General features: G+C 51.6%; 10 protein-coding genes across 10 annotated transcripts; 6 read left to right on the top strand and 4 right to left on the bottom strand.

Annotated features, from left to right (window-relative positions):
• Positions 1-21: 21 nt before the first annotated feature.
• On the top strand, positions 22-1,824 carry BD324DRAFT_626392 (ClpP/crotonase-like domain-containing protein). Its single transcript, XM_022015891.1, has 6 exons — positions 22-448; positions 540-580; positions 722-951; positions 1,207-1,362; positions 1,473-1,553; positions 1,626-1,824. The coding sequence occupies exons 1-6, from the start codon at positions 194-196 to the stop codon at positions 1,799-1,801; spliced, it is 939 nt and encodes a 312-aa protein (XP_021870649.1). The 5' UTR covers positions 22-193; the 3' UTR covers positions 1,802-1,824.
• Positions 1,825-1,861: 37 nt separating this feature from the next.
• On the bottom strand, positions 1,862-4,621 carry BD324DRAFT_651069 (chromatin remodelling complex Rsc7/Swp82 subunit-domain-containing protein; the record flags this gene model as incomplete). The annotated part of the gene is made up of 6 exons (XM_022018259.1): positions 1,862-2,287; positions 2,351-3,213; positions 3,270-3,545; positions 3,607-3,723; positions 3,776-4,039; positions 4,102-4,621. The coding sequence occupies 6 exons, from the start codon at positions 4,619-4,621 to the stop codon at positions 1,862-1,864; spliced, it is 2,466 nt and encodes an 821-aa protein (XP_021870648.1).
• A 920-nt stretch (positions 4,622-5,541) lies between these two features.
• On the top strand, positions 5,542-8,293 carry BD324DRAFT_590843 (glycoside hydrolase superfamily). The gene is made up of 14 exons (XM_022013794.1): positions 5,542-5,925; positions 5,983-6,048; positions 6,096-6,199; positions 6,263-6,328; positions 6,378-6,472; positions 6,535-6,698; positions 6,758-6,904; positions 6,952-7,027; positions 7,076-7,185; positions 7,236-7,255; positions 7,305-7,350; positions 7,400-7,530; positions 7,587-7,655; positions 7,715-8,293. The coding sequence occupies exons 1-14, from the start codon at positions 5,764-5,766 to the stop codon at positions 8,091-8,093; spliced, it is 1,635 nt and encodes a 544-aa protein (XP_021870647.1). The 5' UTR covers positions 5,542-5,763; the 3' UTR covers positions 8,094-8,293.
• A 159-nt stretch (positions 8,294-8,452) lies between these two features.
• Positions 8,453-9,641, top strand: BD324DRAFT_626374 (hypothetical protein). Its single transcript, XM_022015890.1, has 3 exons — positions 8,453-8,797; positions 8,854-9,102; positions 9,165-9,641. The coding sequence occupies exons 1-3, from the start codon at positions 8,527-8,529 to the stop codon at positions 9,503-9,505; spliced, it is 861 nt and encodes a 286-aa protein (XP_021870646.1). The 5' UTR covers positions 8,453-8,526; the 3' UTR covers positions 9,506-9,641.
• On the bottom strand, positions 9,642-10,898 carry BD324DRAFT_626371 (succinate dehydrogenase). Its single transcript, XM_022015889.1, has 5 exons — positions 10,766-10,898; positions 10,638-10,683; positions 10,292-10,397; positions 9,966-10,209; positions 9,642-9,895 (listed from the first exon to the last, which is right to left on the bottom strand). Exons 1-5 carry the CDS (start codon positions 10,821-10,823, stop codon positions 9,807-9,809), a joined length of 543 nt encoding a protein of 180 aa, XP_021870645.1. The 5' UTR covers positions 10,824-10,898; the 3' UTR covers positions 9,642-9,806.
• A 118-nt stretch (positions 10,899-11,016) lies between these two features.
• Positions 11,017-13,941, bottom strand: BD324DRAFT_626367 (vacuolar protein 8). Its single transcript, XM_022015888.1, has 11 exons — positions 13,571-13,941; positions 13,416-13,502; positions 13,077-13,313; positions 12,894-13,016; positions 12,725-12,847; positions 12,544-12,666; positions 12,367-12,495; positions 11,947-12,321; positions 11,773-11,895; positions 11,613-11,731; positions 11,017-11,566 (listed from the first exon to the last, which is right to left on the bottom strand). The coding sequence occupies exons 1-11, from the start codon at positions 13,593-13,595 to the stop codon at positions 11,198-11,200; spliced, it is 1,833 nt and encodes a 610-aa protein (XP_021870644.1). The 5' UTR covers positions 13,596-13,941; the 3' UTR covers positions 11,017-11,197.
• A 70-nt stretch (positions 13,942-14,011) lies between these two features.
• On the top strand, positions 14,012-14,596 carry BD324DRAFT_651064 (kinase phosphorylation protein-domain-containing protein; the record flags this gene model as incomplete). The annotated part of the gene is made up of 4 exons (XM_022018258.1): positions 14,012-14,036; positions 14,094-14,121; positions 14,178-14,209; positions 14,274-14,596. The coding sequence occupies 4 exons, from the start codon at positions 14,012-14,014 to the stop codon at positions 14,594-14,596; spliced, it is 408 nt and encodes a 135-aa protein (XP_021870643.1).
• A 14-nt stretch (positions 14,597-14,610) lies between these two features.
• Positions 14,611-15,241, bottom strand: BD324DRAFT_453282 (hypothetical protein). Its single transcript, XM_022012825.1, has one exon. The coding sequence runs from the start codon at positions 15,142-15,144 to the stop codon at positions 14,689-14,691; it is 456 nt and encodes a 151-aa protein (XP_021870642.1). The 5' UTR covers positions 15,145-15,241; the 3' UTR covers positions 14,611-14,688.
• Positions 15,242-15,430: 189 nt separating this feature from the next.
• On the top strand, positions 15,431-17,795 carry BD324DRAFT_626363 (hypothetical protein). Its single transcript, XM_022015887.1, has 10 exons — positions 15,431-16,595; positions 16,649-16,686; positions 16,744-16,769; positions 16,823-16,879; positions 16,931-16,954; positions 17,004-17,089; positions 17,147-17,196; positions 17,253-17,427; positions 17,486-17,556; positions 17,610-17,795. The coding sequence occupies exons 1-10, from the start codon at positions 15,568-15,570 to the stop codon at positions 17,663-17,665; spliced, it is 1,611 nt and encodes a 536-aa protein (XP_021870641.1). The 5' UTR covers positions 15,431-15,567; the 3' UTR covers positions 17,666-17,795.
• On the top strand, positions 17,796-19,999 carry BD324DRAFT_626360 (oxidative stress survival, Svf1-like protein). The gene is made up of 9 exons (XM_022015886.1): positions 17,796-18,010; positions 18,194-18,299; positions 18,354-18,460; positions 18,519-18,651; positions 18,712-18,911; positions 18,969-19,083; positions 19,136-19,237; positions 19,287-19,697; positions 19,761-19,999. Exons 1-9 carry the CDS (start codon positions 17,997-17,999, stop codon positions 19,854-19,856), a joined length of 1,284 nt encoding a protein of 427 aa, XP_021870640.1. The 5' UTR covers positions 17,796-17,996; the 3' UTR covers positions 19,857-19,999.
• Positions 20,000-20,002: the final 3 nt, after the last annotated feature.

The raw sequence follows: 20,002 nt of genomic DNA, 5'->3' as shown, positions 1-20,002 counted from the left end.
GTCAACCTCATTTTTGATTCGAGTGACCGCATCCCATTATTCGGCCAAGATCCGGGTTGATCGGAACGAACGGCTAACCGGGTGAGATGAAATGCTCTATAATGTACCATTCTGAGGCCATCCTCCTACGCATTTGTGGATTTGGCGACTACTCAAACTTCTTGAAGCATATCAGGGACCCCCCTCTCTCAAGATGCTATGGACTTTGTCACGAGCCAGTAGGCTGCTGAGACCGAGCTGTACAAAGTCTTTGCCTGGGCCTGTCCTCCGAACTGCCCCCTTGTCGCGAAACCTGCAAACCACTTCTACCGCTTCTCCACCTCCTCATGCGTATCTCGAACCGCTCGACTTGAAGAATCATGAAAAGCCCGAAGAACTGGAAGGAGCCATGTGCCTCGTTATGAATAGAGAGAAAGCCAGGAACGCTTTAAGCGTTCAAATGGTTCATGTGGGTGTCTCTTCTTTTTGGGTTTGGTCTCGAGCTGGACCCAAGTAGCCAAAGTGGATCGAGCTAATGATGGTTTCAACTCGTTCCGTAGGAGATGCGAGAGGGAATAGCGAAAGTGAATGCTTCGACGAGGTAAGGTCTTGATCTTCTGTCTCTCTCTATCTCTCTCGAGATAGAGATGGAAGATGAGAGAATATCCAATCGAGAGGTTTCACAATTCGCTCAACTGACATTCGCCTTCTTCTTGCCTTTGCTCTCTCTCGCTCTCTCTAGTGCTCGACTTCTACTCCTTCACACACCGTTTACTGGGATGTTCTGCGCCGGTGCAGATCTACGAGAACGAGCTACCATGTCACAAACTCAAGTATCAGATTTCCTGAACGCTCTACGAAGTATGATGCAAGAGCTGGAAGGGTTATCCGTTCCAACCATCAGTGTGGTAGATGGATTCGCCATGGGAGGAGGGACAGAATTGGCTCTCAGCTGTGATCTAAGGGTCGGGGGTGAGTTGAAAACGGAACGGATCGGCATCCGTGTATCCATGGCAGTGGGTTTGTAAAACAGGCAAGCGAGGCGAAGCGAAGCGACACCAGACCGAGTAATGGACGAATACTTCTTCCGCCCATGTGTCTGTCTGTCATCGCGCACCCTCAGCATCTCGTTCAAGAGCTCGCTAGATGCACTGGACTGCTCTGCTTTGCTCTGGGCTACGCTGCACTCTGCTTCTCGCTCGCCTTTTAGCTGACACCCCAGTTCAGGTCCAAAAACTACCATGGCCCTCCCGGAGACTAAACTCGGAATCATCCCTGGAGCAGGAGGAACCCAACGATTGACCCGACTTGTCGGTGTAGCCAAAGCGAAAGAATTGATATATACAGGAAGGAGAATAGAAGGGATAGAAGCGGAGAGAATAGGCGAGTCTTTGCTGTTCACCAAAGAGGACGTGAACGGCCTGGAAACTTTACTTCGGGCCATTAAACCTCGCGATGACGATGAGCTAACGTATGCTTCCCTCTCCATCTAGGTCTCGTCAACCTGCTGGCTAGGGAACCTAGTTCCGCTTGGGATGCGGCTTTGGCACTTTCAAGGCAGATCCTCACATCGGGTGAGCTTCTGTCTTCGAGAGTTAAAAGAGTGGGGGATTGCTCTGCTGACATCCACCGCGCGACTTTCTCAGCTCCCCTCGCACTGCGTGCTGCCAAGATGGCCATAGATTCCGCTGTGGATCTCCCATTAGAACAAGGTCTCGATATGGAGAGGAAAGCCTATGCCACATTGTTAGATTCCGAAGATAGAAAGGAAGGTCTGAGGGCATTCGCAGAGAAGAGGCGGGCAAAGTTCCAGGGGAAGTGAAAAGGAAGGATTAGATGTCGACATGCATGTCGGGAAAGCTATTGTGTTCGCTTCACACCATTACACGAGGCCATTTATAGAGGCGTCTGCGATCGTCGTCGTCGTCGCCGCAGCAGCTGCGTCTGTCTCTGCAGCTGCTCTGGCCAACTTGCGCTTCTGCCTTCTCTCCACCTCCCACCTTTCAGCCTCCAGCACCTCTCTTGACCGTTTCGCAGCCTCCTCCTCTTTTGTCCGCATGAATGCCAGTTCCAATGCCGCGTCAGGATCTGTCGAAAGGGTGCCGACCAATCGATCCTCTCGACTAGCTTCAAACACATGTTCGATACTTGCCAGACCTTTCGCTGCTGATCCACTGATACTGCTTTGTACAAAATTCCTGTATGCCGAGTCGGATCTCGAGGCTATAATGGGGAACGGCGAAAGTCGGTCGAAGAGAGATGAGGAGGGCTGCGTATGGCTCGGGACGTGAGGCAAATGCGTGTGAGGCTGGCACATCAGAACGTAAGCGAAGACTGAGCTTGGACAGGGATACAGAACTCAGACTCTCACCTCGTAGACGGCTCGAATGATACCTGGTTCCCAATGTCCCAATCCCCAATTATACTTTTGATTATACCCAGCGGTCGTCTCTTGGCTTTCCACGATAATCTTCCCACCTGGCGTCCGATCCACACGATCGTCCACATGATGATCACCTGTTTCTGAGAGTTGCTCTGACTCCGTCGCACTCGGATCACTGTTCATTTCTTCATCTTCATCCTCTTCTCCTCCGGCCCCATCTCTATACTGCTCCTCATTGTCCTCCTCCTCGTCACTTTCCATGGTAATCTCTTGCGCCAGTGCACTCCTTTTACGTCCCTGTATCGGCGGCCGAAGGAGATGGCCGTTTCCATTCGCATGTGCATGGCCTTTATTTTGAGAAAGACCCTGTGCATTTACCAGTGACGATTCCCCATCCCGATTCTCCATGGCGTAGACCCATCCCGTCGTCGCGTCAACACCTTGCAGCACTTTGAGCCTCTCCTCTCTGTATTCTCTGAGCTGCTTGTCGATGGCCCTGCTCTCTTCTGCAGTGCGTAACATCCAATCGTCCTCGCTTACACCTATACTCCGCAATTTGGTTCGTTTCCCTCCCCAGCCAGCATCAGACCACGGGTCAAGACCGGATCCTCCAAATTGAGTCGTCGGACCTCCAACAGTGTAAAATGGAGTCAACGCAACTGCCCTAGCAGTGGAGGCGTCGATGCCACTGGTGAGAAAGGAGGTCGATGGTCGACCAACGGGTTGAAGGGTCGAGACGGCATTGGCAACGATTTCATCCTCGTGTGCCGGACCATGAGGTGTCCATCCATTTTCCTCGCATTTGGCCAGTGCATCTTCCTCGTCGTAATCATCGGTGACCCACCTGCCATCTGGAGCGCCAAGTGTCAATGACTCCTGCTCCGGCTTTTTCTCTCTACAGACTCACTCTTGATCAATCTCGCGCCCATGAGCTTGTACACGTTCCGCATAGTCACGATGGTGACCATTCTATTCTTGAGATTCCCAGGGACACGTCCAATATTGATCAGCATCTCCCGCTCCTCGGCATTACAGCTCAATTTCAAGATTTGGGGACATCGACGAAGAAAGGCGAGGGAATCAGAGTACCCACACGCTCGAGCGACGTCGATGGTGAGGCCGTACACTCGGTCAGGATTTCGTCGTGTAGGTGAATTGAACGTGTGGACTTTCCATTCGCGTCCTAAGCAGATGAATTAATAAGGATAATCTATCGTCATTCCACTGGACACTAAACGACATACCTCCTGTGAGTCGTCCGAGAGAGTCAATCTTTGCATCCCCTTTTTCGTTATCCGGCAGCTCTACCTCGTCATCTCCAAGCGTATAGTCGATGCCCTTGAGATTGATGGTAGACCCGACTGTAAGATGTCAGCAGGATCCGTGCGCTCGCTGTCCAACAGCTCAACTCACTCTCGTAAGTTTCTAACGCCGCTGCACTCTGCCTGGGTCCTCCTGCTCTCCGCCTGGCCCGATCATCATCATCATCGTCACCACGTTCCGCTTTCTCTCGTCGAACTTTCGCCCATCTCGCTTTTGCAGCTGCTGATGCGGCTCCTTTGACTGAGAATCCACCTCGACCAGAACCGATCTTTTCGAGCGATTTATCTGGCGATTTGGCGTGAGTTGGAGCTTTGGATTGAGGTGTAGATGGAGCTCTCAGCGATCGGCGACGTCCTGAGATTGAAGAGCAGAGCTTTCAGCAAATCGTCCATCAGGGAAGCAAATGACAGACCTACCTGAATGATCTTCTGCTTCTGGTTCGTCTTCGACCTCATCCCCTTCATCATCATCATCTTCCACCTCATCCTCTTCATCCGCATCGACCGGGATCTCCTTATAGCCCACGCTCTTCTTCAACCTTGTCCTCTTACTCGGAGTCTGAGGAACATCATCCCTCTCATCATCATCCATATCGGGCGTCTCAGCCTTGACTTGTTTCCCACTTCTACCACGAGCCGAACGAGTGGACGTCGATGCAGTCCGTTGGATTGAAGCGGCGGCACGGGAAGTTCGAGACGATACTCGCGAGGGTCCAGCTCGGGGCGTCTCCTCTTCTTCGTCTGCGTCCACAACTCCCTCTAGCTCCGTATGTTCATCTTCATCATCTTGTATCTTTGGCTCCGGGTCAGGCTCGGCTTTCAATCCTCGTGTACTTTTCCTCCGAGACAAAGTGCTCGACTCGGCAGCAGCAGCAGCCGCTGTGCTTGTAGACGAAACTTGGGCAGCAGCGGATCGTCTCGGTCTTGTTGATGACATCTCGATGCGTGGGACAAGCTGGGGTCCACCTTGCGCCGATGTGGACTGGAGTGATTCTTGCTTCGTGTGGACGTGGTTATCGGTTTTCTCCAACCGCGTTCGTAATTTATTATTTACCATTTCTCATAGCTCACAGTTTGTGGCACTTTTTGGAGGGGGGAATTGGCATCTCTTAGCAGGATGAAATGCATGCATGTGCATATGCAGTGGGCTAAAGAACTGAGGTATCCGCCAACAAGTCACAGTAGCTACTACTCGAGAGCTTCCGTTGGTGAGTTGCTCGACGCTGCCAGTCCCATAATGTGATCAAGGGCATGTTCTCGGGTCAATATACATTGGCGGTACAATCGTCGTATTGCGATTACATCCAATTGACCTCGGGTGGTGGTCTCTCAAATCAACCGTTGAGATGACTTGGGGTCCATCCTCGCAGTCCCCGCCACTGCAGCTCCTTCCAAGCAGCCAGCTCTCACACACCACCCTTCACCTATCTCTGCCAACCCCAACCCCCCTCCTCAACGCGCGTTTTTTCTTTTCGCTCCCACTGCTCGCTCAACGTGAACGCCACCAGACGTAAAAAAAATCGCCTGAATATGATTTTTTGCTTCTCCTCGGTCGTTGCTGAACGTGTTCTCCCCGTGTCGTGTTCCCATAAGCATCTGAGTACGGGTGAGCCCTCCTCCAGCAGCAACAGCAGCAGCATCAGTCATGGATTCATGACCGATCGATGGTCTACCATGCTGGACCTGTATCCTCGTTGTGTGGGGTTGGATGAAACGTTTGACGGTAGTTCACATCCTTTGAAAGGGGGACAAAGGGAGGAGTTGTGGAATGTCGAAAGTGTTGCCAAGGAGGAGGGGGGGGAGGGGGGGGGGGCGGACGCGAGAGGGTTATCCCGGGAACCGGAGGGATCACTGAATGCATCTGATCCTCATTGTCTTCTCACATTCCTCTCTTCATCTACTATCGTTCGCATCTACCACTGTCATTCACTCTCGATTGAAATCATTCTGCTACAGGGTCACCGTTCATTGGCTCTGCCCCTACTTTGCGACGCTCGTCACGGACGCTCCAGGACGCTAATTTTCAACTGAACAAGATCATTGGCTTATCATAGCTCACCACATCCTAGTCCGACCTCGATGAGGTCTTCCTCCCTCCCCTCCCTGCTTATCGCCTGGCTATGCCTCCTCCGCAACATCGCAGGTCTCTCGACGTGGTACACTCCGCCTGGCGGACCGCCAACAGGGTCCACTGTCGGGGATAAAGTCAGAGGGATCAACCTTGGAGGATGGTTCATCCTGGTGCGTGGGGACTCAGAGAAAGTTTATCTATGTCGAGCTTACGACCTTTGATCGCAGGAGAATTGGATGATGCCCGACTTTGTCTCTGTCCCTCCGTTGGATCAATATGACATTCCGGATGAGGTGAGCTAGCGACGCTGAGAGGCTGTCCCTATCTCACGCCATCCCAGTGGACCTATTGCTCTGTTCTTGGTAAAGAGGAATGCTCGAACCGCTTGACACAACATTGGTCCACTTATATCGACGAATCAGATTTTATCATGTTCAAGGAGTAGTGAGTTTGACGCTTGTTTTCAAATGACTGGACATTCTCTTGGCTGACGCATTCCCTACATAGCGGTCTGAATACCGTCAGAATACCGATGGGCTATTGGGCATGGATCGATATACTGGGATTCGAGCCGTCAGTGCTTCCTCGTACCAGAGAAGGTTCCCCTCTGATCACCTCACAGGTACATCAACGGACAAACAACCTACCTTGATCAAGCTTTGGAATGGGCGAAGAAGTACAACATAGATGTCCTCATGGACATGCATGGTCTACCAGGTGAGGAGCGGTGGTCCAACAACGGTCGACGGTCGACTGACATGACTGCCTCGTCTCCCTAGGCGGTCAAAATGGTCAGGACAATCAAGGCTACAAAGGACCCATAGAGATGCCAAATAACAGCTCGAACACTGAACGTGGGCTTCAAGCCATCGAAGCAATGACGAAGCACGTAACGGACCCCAAATTTGGTGGTGTCGTCAAAGCCATCGAACTGGTCAACGAAGTGGGTTCACGAGCATTCCGAGCTGGACTCGTAGGCTGATAATCAAATCCGTGACACAGCCACATTTGACCCCGATGTATGACAATGGAATGAGTTGGGACTTTTATGCCGGGTTCCTTGTACAGGCTTATCAGGCAGTCAGAAGCTCGGAGACAGTCATGCAGGGAAATCATGAAGTCATGGTGGTCGTCCATGATGCTTTTCAAGTGCGTAGACTATTTCCTTCTCGTGGGCCTAGCCTGATATCTCATAGCCCATACTCAATTGGCAATACTTCTGGAGTGAACCGAGTCTCGGACTCAACTGGACCAACTACGCTTTGGATAGTCGTAAGTCTTTCGAGAAGAGATTCGCGGTCCGACTGAGTCTGCTATCAGACTACTACGACGCCTTTGGCGATGCCGCCAACAAGACGTACCAGGAACACCTAGACTCGCTCTGCGCGTACATATCAGACGTGACCGAGGCGCAAACTCATTACCCAGTGGTCAGTACACTTTTTAGAACCTCCGTGGCTATGCTCACGCTCGTTATCAGATATTCGGCGAGTTCTCTCTGTGAGCGAGGATGAGTCATTGAGAGATGCTGTGACTGATTATTGTCTAGCGGAGTCAACACCTACTGTGTAGACTATCAATCATGCGTGGGCAAAGTGAGCTGCACAGGGTCTTGGTACCAAACATTGCTGACCTCTGTTCAAGTCAATATGGGACTATATCTGGCAGCTGCTGCCACAGGATGATTCACTCTTCCTCCGCCAATTCTGGGAGCTCCAAACCAACGTGTTTGAAACGGCCTCTGGATGGATTTTTTGGGCCGCGAAGAATGAATAGTGCGTGGTGAATCCGCTAAATCAGTCGTTATGATCGCTGAGATTGGGTTGCCTAGTGGCGCTCCATGGTCATGGCAACAGTCCGTGGCCCAGGGCTGGATTCCGAAAGATCCGAGTGAAAAATTGTGAATCTCAGACTGGATGATCCCTAGAACAGGGGGGCTGACTTCGCTCCAACCCACAGGTACCCTTACGATCCCGCTGCGACGTCATCCTGTCTGGACATTTGGCAACCGAACGGCTCGGAACCTACATTCCCGGATTATCCAGTCAACCTTACAGCTATGAAAGTCGATCTCGTAGCTGCGACCCACATCTCGGTAAGCCTCAATGTCACCGCCAGCGCGACCAAAGAGGTGAAAGGGACAAGGTCGCAAGCTGGATCACCGACACCGAGTGCGTCTCAATCGATTGGACAATCAGGGACCAAAGCAGAGCTCGTGGCCAACGGCGAAGACTCAGGATCACATAGTTCGACTGGCCGGGCCGGTAGATCAATTGATGTGGGCTTGAGTGTTCCTCTGGGATTGGCCATCTTCTTTGGACTGTGGAGCTTGTCATGAAGACTCTGGGAGCAAAGGGGTCAAGCGGGCATTGGCGGGGACGATGCAGTGCGCAGCGAGACGAACAGATCACAAGGGAGGGATACTTCGCGATAGACACTTGGTAGTGGCATATACGCTGGCCATATTAGACTTAATCTTGCTGTATACATAGCCACGAGACATTCACGACGGCTTTCAAGCCATGCATGTACCATACCATGGGCAGGGTTAGGAGGATGGGATCAGGTGATTGATTCACCAAGGCTCAGGAGAGGTGGACGGCGGACAGCGACATACCGCCGGGAGATCGTTCCGCTCGATCGGATTTCGGGATGCCCGGCAGATGATCTTGTCCAGGATTTTAGAATCTTCAGCGTGTTCCTTGTCCGCACATCGATCATGCTGATTTTGGTCGATACCTATAGTGCCCTGTAGCCCACTACCCTGGAGAATGTCTCTGCGTCTCTCTCGGGCCGCATTCAAAGCCTCGATCGGCGTCCAGGAACTCGGACATCACCTCGTCCAAAGCAAACTCCCCTTTCCGCTCCATTTCGGCCGGGAACTCGTATCGCACTGGTCAGCTTTGACTACATGGACACTCGACGATGACTTGGAAGGGCTGAAAAGGGACGTGGGAATCGACAAAAGTGTCGAAGTGGAGCTAGGGAAGAAAGGTAGAGGATACTTGGACAAAGAGACCAGTAGAGTGTCCATGCCATTCGGTGAGTATTTATGCCGGATCTTGACTCGGAGCCTTGAAACACTCATTGTCCCTTAGGACTGTTCATCGATGCGTTCCTTCTTAATCGTATTCCATCTGGTTCTTCGGCGACGGAGATTCCATCAGCTTATCTCGCTCAGTCAGATATACTTGACTCGTCACCTGGTTTATTGGACCGAATACCACCGCTTGAACAGTACGAATCTGGACCTCAGGCATCTCTCTACAGGCGAACGATGTGGATAGGTCCAAAAGGGAGTTTTACACCCTTTCATCGGGACCCATACCATGGGATATACACGCAGAGTGAGGCGAACACTCCCCAAGCAAGCGGGAAGGAGTGCTTCACGCTCATGAAACGAACTTAGTCCTTGGGAACAAGACGTTTCACCTCGTACCGCCTTCTGCGGCGAAGGACTTGAAGCTCAGTACGAACCCATTACAGAAGAACACCTCGACCGTTCCATCACCTGTATCAGAATACTTTTCAACTCAATCTCCTTCAGCTGAAGGCGAAATACAGATAGAGCGTAGAAGGGGCGATCACTTATCCGACACCACCGACGCCCTCATAGAGGCACTGAGATGCGACGGGTCTTGTGTGGCTCAACTTGGACCTGGACAGTCTGTACTCATACCCGAGGGGTGGTATCATTCGGCGGAAGGTGGTGATGGACCAGGTGTGGGCGTGAACGCATGGTTCAGGTGATGCCATCGGCGTTGGGGTCTTGCGATACGTTGCAATACACGTAGACCCTGTTACAGAGCCTCGCACTCGATCGATGCTTGCTTTCGTTGTCACTGCTTGTAAAGTCAGCTTCAAACGCCTATAATCCGTTGCAACTGGGACCTTTCATTGCATATGCATCTGTCTCGTACATCTGTCTCTTATCATTGTTACAAGTCACCCATCGGTGTGAGCGCGAGGTATAGAGAAAAAGAAGAAGGCACCCGAATTATTCGTCCCCTCGAGCTTGGAGGAACCGTCCACCTTACTTTCCTGCACTCATCTAGACGAAGAAAGCGAGCCAAATAGACGACACGGTTGTCAATCCAATCACAGCATAAGCCCCAGCGTACACTCCCTTAAGTGTGAGTCCTGAGAGCACGGAGACGAAGAGAGGTCAGCCATGACCATCGTTGTGCAGAATATTTTGAATGTCACTCACCGTAGCCCACATCCCAGAGAAGATGTCTGATTCCATTAAACGAGTGGAAAGTGAAGGGAAGGGCGAACAACATTTTGATAGATCCCTTGAGCCAGACTGGAGAATCATGTACCAATTGGACGAGGTGAGCTGAATCCAGAGCTGGGAAATAAGGGTGTGTCAAGTATGCCAGAGCTGAAAGATAGAGTCCTCCAGAGAGAGCTACGCCGGTCAAACGGTGGAACATGGAGGGGTACCATGTCATCTGAAAGGCAGGCCGAGCGTTAGCAACAGGAAATGAGACTTGGGGATGAAGGGGAAGGAACAAGTGTGATTGATGGTCTCACCTGAGGTTGGTAGATTGAAAGATGTGGACTGATGGGTCGTTTTAATCGTTGATTGTTCAGGATCGCAATCTCATCTTGGCTAGACACGGCCTCGGTCGTTGCGAATCTGGCATGCAGAAGTCAGTCCGACATCGTACGTGGAGGATCGGAGGTAGAAAAGAGAAGAGAGTGAAAGCATGACAAGTGGAAGGAGTGAGCAATGCCAGATAGTTGTCATCTTCACTCGACATCCGACTCCACGATGTCCCAAGATTTCCCTCCCTCCCCGTGAGAACCAGACGAAAGACTAGGCTCGAGCATCTCGTCTCTCCGCAGAACAGCCGACCAGCTTGACCCTCCAACTCACCTCTTCTGACAAAGCAACAAAGAAGGTGCACATCTCAAGGTAGGAGCTAGCAAGATCGTCAGCACAAAAAGTCCAGCGTCATGCTCTCCCGCAGGAGGGGAACCTCCCTCTCCGCAATCTAAACCTACCCGTTCCTACAGCTTTCAGAATCGATCTCCGAGCGAATGTACTGCTTAAGCTGGCCATGACGAGGACGTGGATTACAAGCTGGACCGAGAAAGAACGATGACAGACGAGCGATGTAAACGTGAGTCTGATGCTTCAGAAACCCAGCCATTCGATTTCCACCCACCCCCTCCTTCACGGGTCAAGCCGGAGGGATCCGAATAATTCCGGTAAAATGTGGCGATTGAAAGAGTGGCACCCCAGACTGCATTTAGCCTAGTATCACATGTATCACATCCAGCTTTACAGTTTTCCAACTTGCATAGAGAGTGTACTCAATATCAACGCTTTGGTCAAAAGGTGTAGAAGAAAGTGTTGAGAAAGAAGTCCCAACAAAACAAAGAGCAACTGGGCTCACACGCGCAGAAATGCGGCAATCACCTCCGTGCTGTCACCTAATGCTGACCCCCTAACGCCTGCCTTACGCTCGCCCTCAGCGCAGCATGATCTGATCCCTGACTTCCGACAACCTGATCATCCGTCGTACCTCCGGTCTTGTTGCTAAATCTAGACTGATCATTCCCTCCAGTGCCATCCTCCGTGAGATCCAATATTCTCCGAGCAAGGCTTGCAATTTCACCTTCGCCATCTGCATCCATACCGTCATCGTCAAAGTCATCGTCTGTACCTTCTTGACCTCTCTGACCGGCTCTCGAAGGCGGTGGTGAGGACGCGAGTTGACGGATTGAAGCGATGAGGATAGAAGAGTTACGGATGTTTGCAGTCAATTGGTCGTCCTCAGCTTCGAGGAGCTGGACAATGGTCTGAGTGACGTCAGCGTGGACCTCAACCTTGTACAGACCAACTCACCCAAACGGCGATGTGCTGGAAGGTAATGTCTGCGCTGCCTAAGAATCTGACCAAGTACGCGTGCAGTCCACCATCAGGCTTGTTCCAGACTGCGTTGAACGGTGCATAGTCCTCGGCGGCTGCAAGAGTCAACCGTCTGAATCTTGTTCGCCAGGCTCACCTTTCGAAGAGAGGTTACCCAAAGCAGCAGCACTGTTACCCTGAACCTCAACACTTGGCGAATTGGTTAATGGGATCAGAACCTCGCAAATGCCCATCTCCAAAAGCTGAGGCTTGAGGTCGTCTGAACTAATTTCAGCACGTTGTTGTGGCCCGTTCACGAGCCATGACTCACCGCTCAGAGCCAGCACAGCCACGCACGCCGTCATTTCACTCTGGACGGCCAGTGGAACCTGTAAGACCAACTCCTTGATCCTCTCAACAGCGCCGGCCTCCACGATTGCACCTTTATTCCGCTCACTGCTCGCGGCGAGATTGCGTAAGGTTGAGATGGCATGGCATTGAACCTCCTCATTCTCGTCGAATGACAAGAGCTCGATGAGCGGCTGGAGGAATCCAGAATCAATGATGGGTGATTCGTTTGCGGGATGGATAGAAACGTTTCGGACACAAGCAGCAGCGGAGAGGATCAAAGGGAGATAAGAGGAGTGGAGAAGTCTAAGCAGGGGTTTGAGACCGTCTGCTTTGACAATCTCCAGTTGGTATTTTTCTATGCGATGTCAGAAATGATGACGCACACATCCGTCGAACTCACCGTCACTGGCCAAGTTCCGGAGAGCCAACGCGGCTTGACACTGAACTTTCAGACTCTGACTGTCCATCAACGCCACAAGACTCTGAACGAGCTTTTGTTCGCCCTGGGCGAGCTTTTTACGATTTGCAGCTACAACCCGTCAGATGCCTTTAAAACAAGCCGATCATGATTTCTCACCATCTACAGCAATGTTGCTCAACGCTGTGGTGCAGTAGTACTGCACATCGGTATCTGGCGAGTTGAGCAAGCTGACGAGGACAGGAATCGCGCCGGCGTTGACGAGCTGCTGACGGTTTTCATCTTAGGACGACAGTCAGCTTGACTTTCCTGAGGAAACGACCCAGGGAGCCCAGCTCACCCGAATGTGTCATGTTGAGCAATGCTCCGGTTGCGTTCCGCTGCACTCGCATATCCTTTGATTTGGCTAGTCGAGTGAGGGGTACAAGAGCACCAGACTTGGCAATCTGAGTCTTGTTCTCGTCTGTGGAGATTCAGCCTGGAAACAAAAGCCCTCGCTGGCAGCTCACCATGTGTCGCAAGGTTTGTGACACATCCCACGGCATTGCATTGCACTTCGACGTTTGGACTGAGCATCTGTCGGATAAGAGGTTCAAGACCGCCCAGAGAAACGATGAGGAGTTTATTCTCCGCTAAAAAGATATGGGAGATCAGCGCAATGGCCGTGTGTGGTCGTGGTGTGGCCGACCCACCATTGACTGCCAAGTTGCCCAACGCCGCGCTGGCCGCACGTTGAACCTCTGAATCGTGGGAAGTCAAGAGGTAGAGTACTGGATCAAGTGTATCTCTTCCGACTTCCCTCACTTCCTTTTCGGTGATCTCTGCGAATGCAAGTGCTGCTGAGCGTTGAAGATCAACATTGTCGGAGAACGATAAAGTGGTAAGAGCTGCCAAGGGAGATCCTGTGAAGAAGTTTGTGGTACTCCGGTCTACACAGCGATCGTGGGATGATGAGTGAGTGAGTGAGTGAGGACGATAGCGAGTCACCTTATCAGCGATGTTATTCTTCCCATGGAGCACGTCCAACTCACTCTCTAGATATTGTAATAAATCCGCGACTGCTTCTCGTTCCGTCTCCAAGAGTAATGGTTCGTAGCTATTCTTCCGCCTCGCGCCGCCTGAACGGACGCAAAAGAGATCTCAGCATGGCCCGCATATGGGGGCGTTAGAATAGTTTCTAACTCACAGCAGGAGCTCAGAGCCGCTCCCATGTTGAGTCTTAAAGGATCACTTGGCCACTCCTAAGACTGATGATCTATGACAAAGGGCCAAGTTGGAGGAGCCGAGCAGTACTGTGGAGTGTGACGGTGACGGTGCGCGCGAACAAATCGTAGATGCTGAACGGCCAGCAAATTAGCTCCTATATATGGACACAGCTCGTTTCTACCGTCTGTCAAGGTGCACTTTGTGATACAATGACCGAGTCAAGGGGGCCAGGAGGTGGGGATTGAAGTGATTGTGACTTGAAATTGAGTGACGAGCGACTTCGCGTCCTTCAAGAACCCAACACAGAGGAATTACCCAAAGTGGCGAGAATTTGATTCCGTTCCAGAGATGTGCCTCTTTGTCCAAGTCATTGGATTCTCCTTAACGCTGCTGTCGACACGGTTTGTAGCTTTGACGGGTCATGTACGACGGACCTATACGAGAGGGTGAGTACGAGCATATGAACTCTCTTCAGAGACGAATGGCTGATGTCGAAATCGCAGGTACTCGGGGAGGTGCTGGAGATTTCCGGTAGGAAGCTGCTCCATTTCCTGCACAAAAGTACAAGCTGATCGATCCCCTTGCAGGTGGTCGCAAGTCAAGGATGACAAGCACCGAGGTGAGTCTCGGAGAGGATGTGGATATTAAAAGTCTGATCCACATGCTGATATCGTCCAATTCAGAGAATTACCTTGGACACTCAATTCAAGCGCCTGTCGGGCGATGGCAGAATCACAAAGATATCCATTGGTACAACAGAGAGGATGGACCGTCGTCCTCTGAGGCTGCTGCCCAAGCCAAACGAGAAGAGATACGAAAGTTGAAAGAAGCGGAGGAAGAAGCTTTGGCCGTCGCGTTGGGATACGCTCCGAGGAAGAAGGCTGAAGATGAGGGAGCGGAGGGAGGAGGAGCTGGAACAGGGGCAAATGCTGTGAAGGTGGAAGGTGGAAGAGCGGAAGAAATCGCCAAGTTGGAGAAAGAGGAGAAGAAGAGGGAGAAGGCGTGAGTGTTAAGCTGATTGTCTGCCTTCAGCCGTGACACGTCCGTCATGACGCTGATCCAGAACGAGAGAGAGAGAGAGCTTGGCTGACCAGCTTATTAGTCTACGGAAAGAACAGAGAGCACTCGCGCGTGCCGAACGAGAAGTGAGACGAGAGGAACGACATAGGGATCGGGATTCACGGAGACGAGACGACCGGTACAGAGATAGAGACAGATCCAGGTCAAGGTCTTATGATCGCTCAGATCGTGATGATCGATACAGGTCTGAGAGATACCGTGATGATAAGCCAGAGAAGGATGACAGGCGACGAAGTGACTGGGACCACAGGGACGACAGGCAAAGAGAGGATCAGAGGGATAGGCGGCGTAGTCGAGATCATGAGGACAGGAACATGGACAGGGACAAGCATATGGATGGTGATGATCCGCGGGATCGTCGTCGTGAGAGACACGATCGCGATAGATCAAGAGGCAGGGACTAGTCTGGCTGTGTCGTGGCTCATGATGCGCGAAGAGCGGACTTGGGTTCGGATGCATATTCGAATGCCTCATAAATCTCACCCGCGCTCATGTCCGGGTGGCAGCCGAACGACAGGGACGACCAAAGCTTTGTTCTCGTGAGACGCTGAGGTCTGAATGCATCAGTACGATCTTCCAATTCATAGGATCTACACGTTACGTGGGGGAGCGCAGACGCCATCTACGTACGCCTTCTGCGCAGTTGGCCGACATTCGTTCAGATCTGTAGACATTCCCCTCTATCACGGATTATTCGGCTCCAGGCGGAATACTGAGAGAGTTTTAAATATAGCCGAGTGATGATCTATCAAATGTATGCGTCAAACGTTTCGCTACCATTCCCTAAAGTGCTGCTGCCGCTTGCTTCTTGGGGCCCTCTGAGCGGTGATAAACAGTGAAGGAGGAGGTTCTGGACAAGGTTATCATAGTCGAAAGCCAGTCCAGCAACCTCCTTCAATGGCCCAACAACGTCCACTATCTCACCCGAAGAATGGGCAATCGTCTTCGAATCGAGCAGCTGGAGTGACCAATGGTACGCAGATGAGGCCTGAGATTGGTCCAAGTCATGTCGGACCTCGCGGGGTGGACGACCCGACTAGACCCATACGGTATGGTGGTCAACCCTCCAGTACTGGCCCAGATCGACCTCTCACACTCGAAGCTGCTTTTCCATGGCTCATGTCTCAGCTTGCCAAATCTCCGACGGCCGTCAATGCTCCTCTCACTTCGCCAGCTGTACCCACTCTTGGTCATGTTCCCACCATGTCACCGCCTCTCGATAGAACCTCGGCACTACCGACAACATACGAGGATGAGCTCGCGTTTCTCTTATCTGAACGCCCGGATCATCCAGCCCAACGTGCTTCAGATCCCATGGGTGGTGTCTCACATGGTCCTCCAATATCCTCACCGTCCATATCCTTTCCGTTGAATCTAGCATCGCCGAACCCTTTCGAGATCAATCTTCCTTCCACATCTACAGCGCACGATAACAGCAACAACAACGCTCCTGGAGCTGTAGGCGTATCGCCTGTGAACGCCTCACCTGGCTGGAATATGTGGGATCTGGACCTAGCCAACGGTCAAATACCAATCGATCAGGCTACTCCGGATATCTTTCCGCATAATTACATAGCGGAACCAAGCTCAAGCACAAGCATGCGTTGGCCCGTACCATTGGCGGATATCCCTCAGTTCGAGGACCGAAGAAATGTCACGGGTCTTTCATCACTTGAGCAGCGGCCAAGTTTAGGTGGACAAGGTAGATCAGAAAGCTTGGGCATAGCGATCGACAGGCAGACTGAGGATGAACCCGTTAGAAAGAGAGGCAGGAATTCTTTCAGGAGAGACTCAGATGCGGGCACCGGGAGTGGGATCAGGAACGACCGAGTCACACAGAGTCTCGGTGGAGGCGAAACGTCCCCGAAAAGGAGATCAAAGTCAAAAGTAGAACCGAGGGAGATCATGGAGATTCGGTCAAGAAGGTGAGCAGACCTACCCTTTGAGTGGTGCGCGACAGCGCTGAGCGCCTCGATAGGTTTCGTGATAGGGCTCCGAAAGTCATAAAGGAGAGAGGTGGGTCCAACTCTGCACTTTCTGTGAGCGTTGATCTGACCCCACTATCGCACACAGTCCACAAAGTCCTCGCTCAACGGATGGTGAGGGGTCTAGGATCGCTTGCTGTCTTCGCAGTACTGAATCGTCTGTGCAGTACCTTCTCGACCGGGTCGTTTTCAAGGATGCTGAAGAAGCTCAAGAGTTCACAGTAGTGAGAGCATGTCCACTCGAGATGAACGTCCCGCTAATCGCGCTTCATTAGATGGGTTCGAAGGGAGACAAATCGGTATGTCTCAGCACTATTGCGCATGGCTCTCATCTCACTACGTCGACAGGTCGTCGCGATAGACCATGAACCTCGATGCGATTGTCCAGATTGGCAAAAGGGCAACGCTCCATGCGAGCATCTCATTTACGTCTTGTGAGCTAATTGTCCTTGAGCCGAGAAATTACTTTTCCGCTATTGACTTCATCACAGTCTAAAGATCTTGAAGATACCTGAGCAGTCGTATCTCTGGTTTCAGAAGGGTACGTAGATGCCTGATAAAGGCTTCTTTGACCCGGAAGCTAATAGGGTGCGACAGGTCTGCTCAGTCATGAACTACGAGATATTTTTGAAAACACTCGGAATCCTACTGAACTTCCGCCGACACTACTGGCATCCATGTCGCAGCACTTATCCACTCAGACTGCTTCGGGCGAAGTCGATCGCGAGATGGATGGACCTCTCGCACCCTTAGTCGGGACGGACTGCCAAATGTGGGGATCCCGTGCCATCGTGAGGAGCAGACACTGACTGATCGCCTTTCATTTACAGATGCTATGACGCCTTTACCGCCGAGGACATTCGTGCAGATCGACTAGCGTATGATGAGGGTATACAGCAAAGTGAGCTTGGACGCGGTCGCCGGTATCTCTATACTAAATCCGATCCCCCCCAGTGGTCCACAAAGTGTGCTTTGACCGGAAGAATACTGCCAAGGTCACAGGAGAGTAGCACAGAACTTTCGTCACGGAGTTGCTCTGAATGCTTGATCAGCTTGATGTCTATAGAACAAGCTTGTAAATCGTCTGTCTACCTCAGTCGCTGTAACTTGAAAATGTTGGAATATATCCAAAGTCCTCCAAAGCGAGCCGCCACCTCCCTTGGGCCAACCAAAGCGGCAAGCGCACGTGGCCTGAGACATCTTTAAAGACGTCACCGCGCATCCGTCAGTCATCACGGACTCACTCACTCACTCCCTCTCTATTTGACATACGTCAAACATCGCGTCGACGACCACAGTCGTAATTACTACGAAGCATCATCCCTCCTCTGAACTTCCAAGATGTCCTGGTTCAGGTGAGTGCACTGCCGAAGTTTTTGCGCTCTCCGTGAACTGACGGTATCTTGCTCTGCTCTTACTACCTGCCAATTTGAATATGGCTTCGTCCCCACATGTTCTGCAATCACGACCCTCCATAATTCCCATCGCTGAAACTGAACCTATGCCTCACCCACGATGACTCATTGACCATCTCTCAGCTCGAAGTCTGAGAAGAACTCTGCAGAGTCATCCGGAAAGCAAAACTTTTTCCCAGTCACTGCGTCTCATCACGGATTCGGAGCCCTCACCGAGCAAGATACGACGGTAAGTGGAGCTGATCTTTTGACCTCACAATATATTGCTTACTCCCCGTTCTAGTGGTCATGCGCGAACAATCGAGGATTTCAAACTGAGACTCAAGTATGGTATTCTGTCTTGGGAGATGGGTCTCTTCTCCTCGTTCAAGTGATCTGGACCTACCTAGGGTGGGTACAAGTTTCATCAATTTCAAGTCAAGAGATATCGCTTAGCCAGTTTCGTCAGAGTATTCGTCGTCCCTGCCACAGCGCAAATGACATTCAAGTACTATAATCCACACACTAAACAGGCAACTTGGAAAAGTATCAACGCCTCGGGATTCAAGCCTCACGGAAGAGGATGCAAGTCGGATCAATTTGTGCGTCGGCCACCTCTGCCATCTGAGAATCCCGCGCTGATCCGTGCCTCCCCTATATAGGAGATCAAACACACGGGTACACCTGAAGGCGAAGAGAGTTACGAAGTCACTGCTTCTCTCGATAAGAATGTCCAGATCTCAGTCTCTTTCAACCGCCCTGCCAGTGCTCCTGGATTCAAACTTGGTTCTGGACCTACGGGCGGAATCTCCACGTTTGGCACGCATGTCGAGGATGGAAAACGAGACGGTTTTGTTGTCCAGTGAGCCGAAGCATCAGCCTCGTCAGGCTGTGTACCACGACTCATTCTCTCTGTCAGCCGATTCCACCCCATGTGCCAAAGCACTGGATCCATCGTGATTGATGGTGAAGCCATTGACACAAAGGGAGAAGCGACGTTCATCCATGCCATTCAAGGCATGCGACCTGACACTGTATGTCCCCATCATCCAAGCCGCTTCTCCTGCTCACTGTGACTTACAATAGCTCGCAACTCGATGGAACTTTGCATTCTTCAGCAGTGGCGGAGGCAAGGAAGAGAGCAAACTTGGCAGCGTTCGGGCCGTGCAGATGGAGTTCGAGACCACCGTTAGTCGCTGCAATGCTAGACAGTTCCTTCGTACTGATCGGCCTGCAGGACTCGTACGGTCTGAACGGTGCAAAGTCCGGTAGGGTCAAGGTCAACGTCGGCGCCATCTACGCCTCGGCTCTCAATCCTCAAGCATACCTTGTCGTGGGACAAGCATCTTCGGGTCCGGCTTCAGAGTCTACCCCTGAGAGCTCCGAGATCTGCAGCGCTCAACACTTTGGAGGCCTCAAAGATAGCCACACGGGATACTCAGCACCTACTGCTATCGAATACAAATGGTCCGGAGCCAGTCGAGCCGAGAAGAGCACCCAGACATCCGCTCAGCTCAAAGTTGAGAATCTCACCATTACAGAAGGTGAAGGTGGCTTGATTGAAAAGGTCAATGTGCTTGCCGAAATACCATATGTCATTAGAAAGGCCTTGTCAGCCGCCACCGGGACGAAGCCATACATCTACCAGGTGTGTTTTCTGCGCGTAAAGATTCGCAGCGTCTTCGTACTAATAATTTCGTTTCCCCCTTAGTATCTCAACCCTGCCACACTCAAGGTGGACATTGCTGGCGAGTCGACCGATGTCCAAGGATGGTTATTCAATGAAGCGAGCTTTGTCTCTCAATAGGCCCGTGCATCATGTTCGTCACTCTCAGCTTGCTCCTGCTCTCTTGTTCGGATCACACAGTGCTTGTAGTCGATACATGTATTCTTTATCATTAATGATGAGAAGCATTGCTTCCGGGAAAAATGCAATTTGAGTGCCACACGCTT

This window comes from Kockovaella imperatae (assembly GCF_002102565.1).
Source record: "Kockovaella imperatae strain NRRL Y-17943 chromosome Unknown BD324scaffold_7, whole genome shotgun sequence".
Classification (NCBI taxonomy): Eukaryota; Fungi; Basidiomycota; class Tremellomycetes; order Tremellales; family Cuniculitremaceae; genus Kockovaella; species Kockovaella imperatae.
The sequence above is the reverse complement of the archived record's forward strand: the minus strand, read 5'-3'. Positions and strand labels throughout refer to the sequence as shown.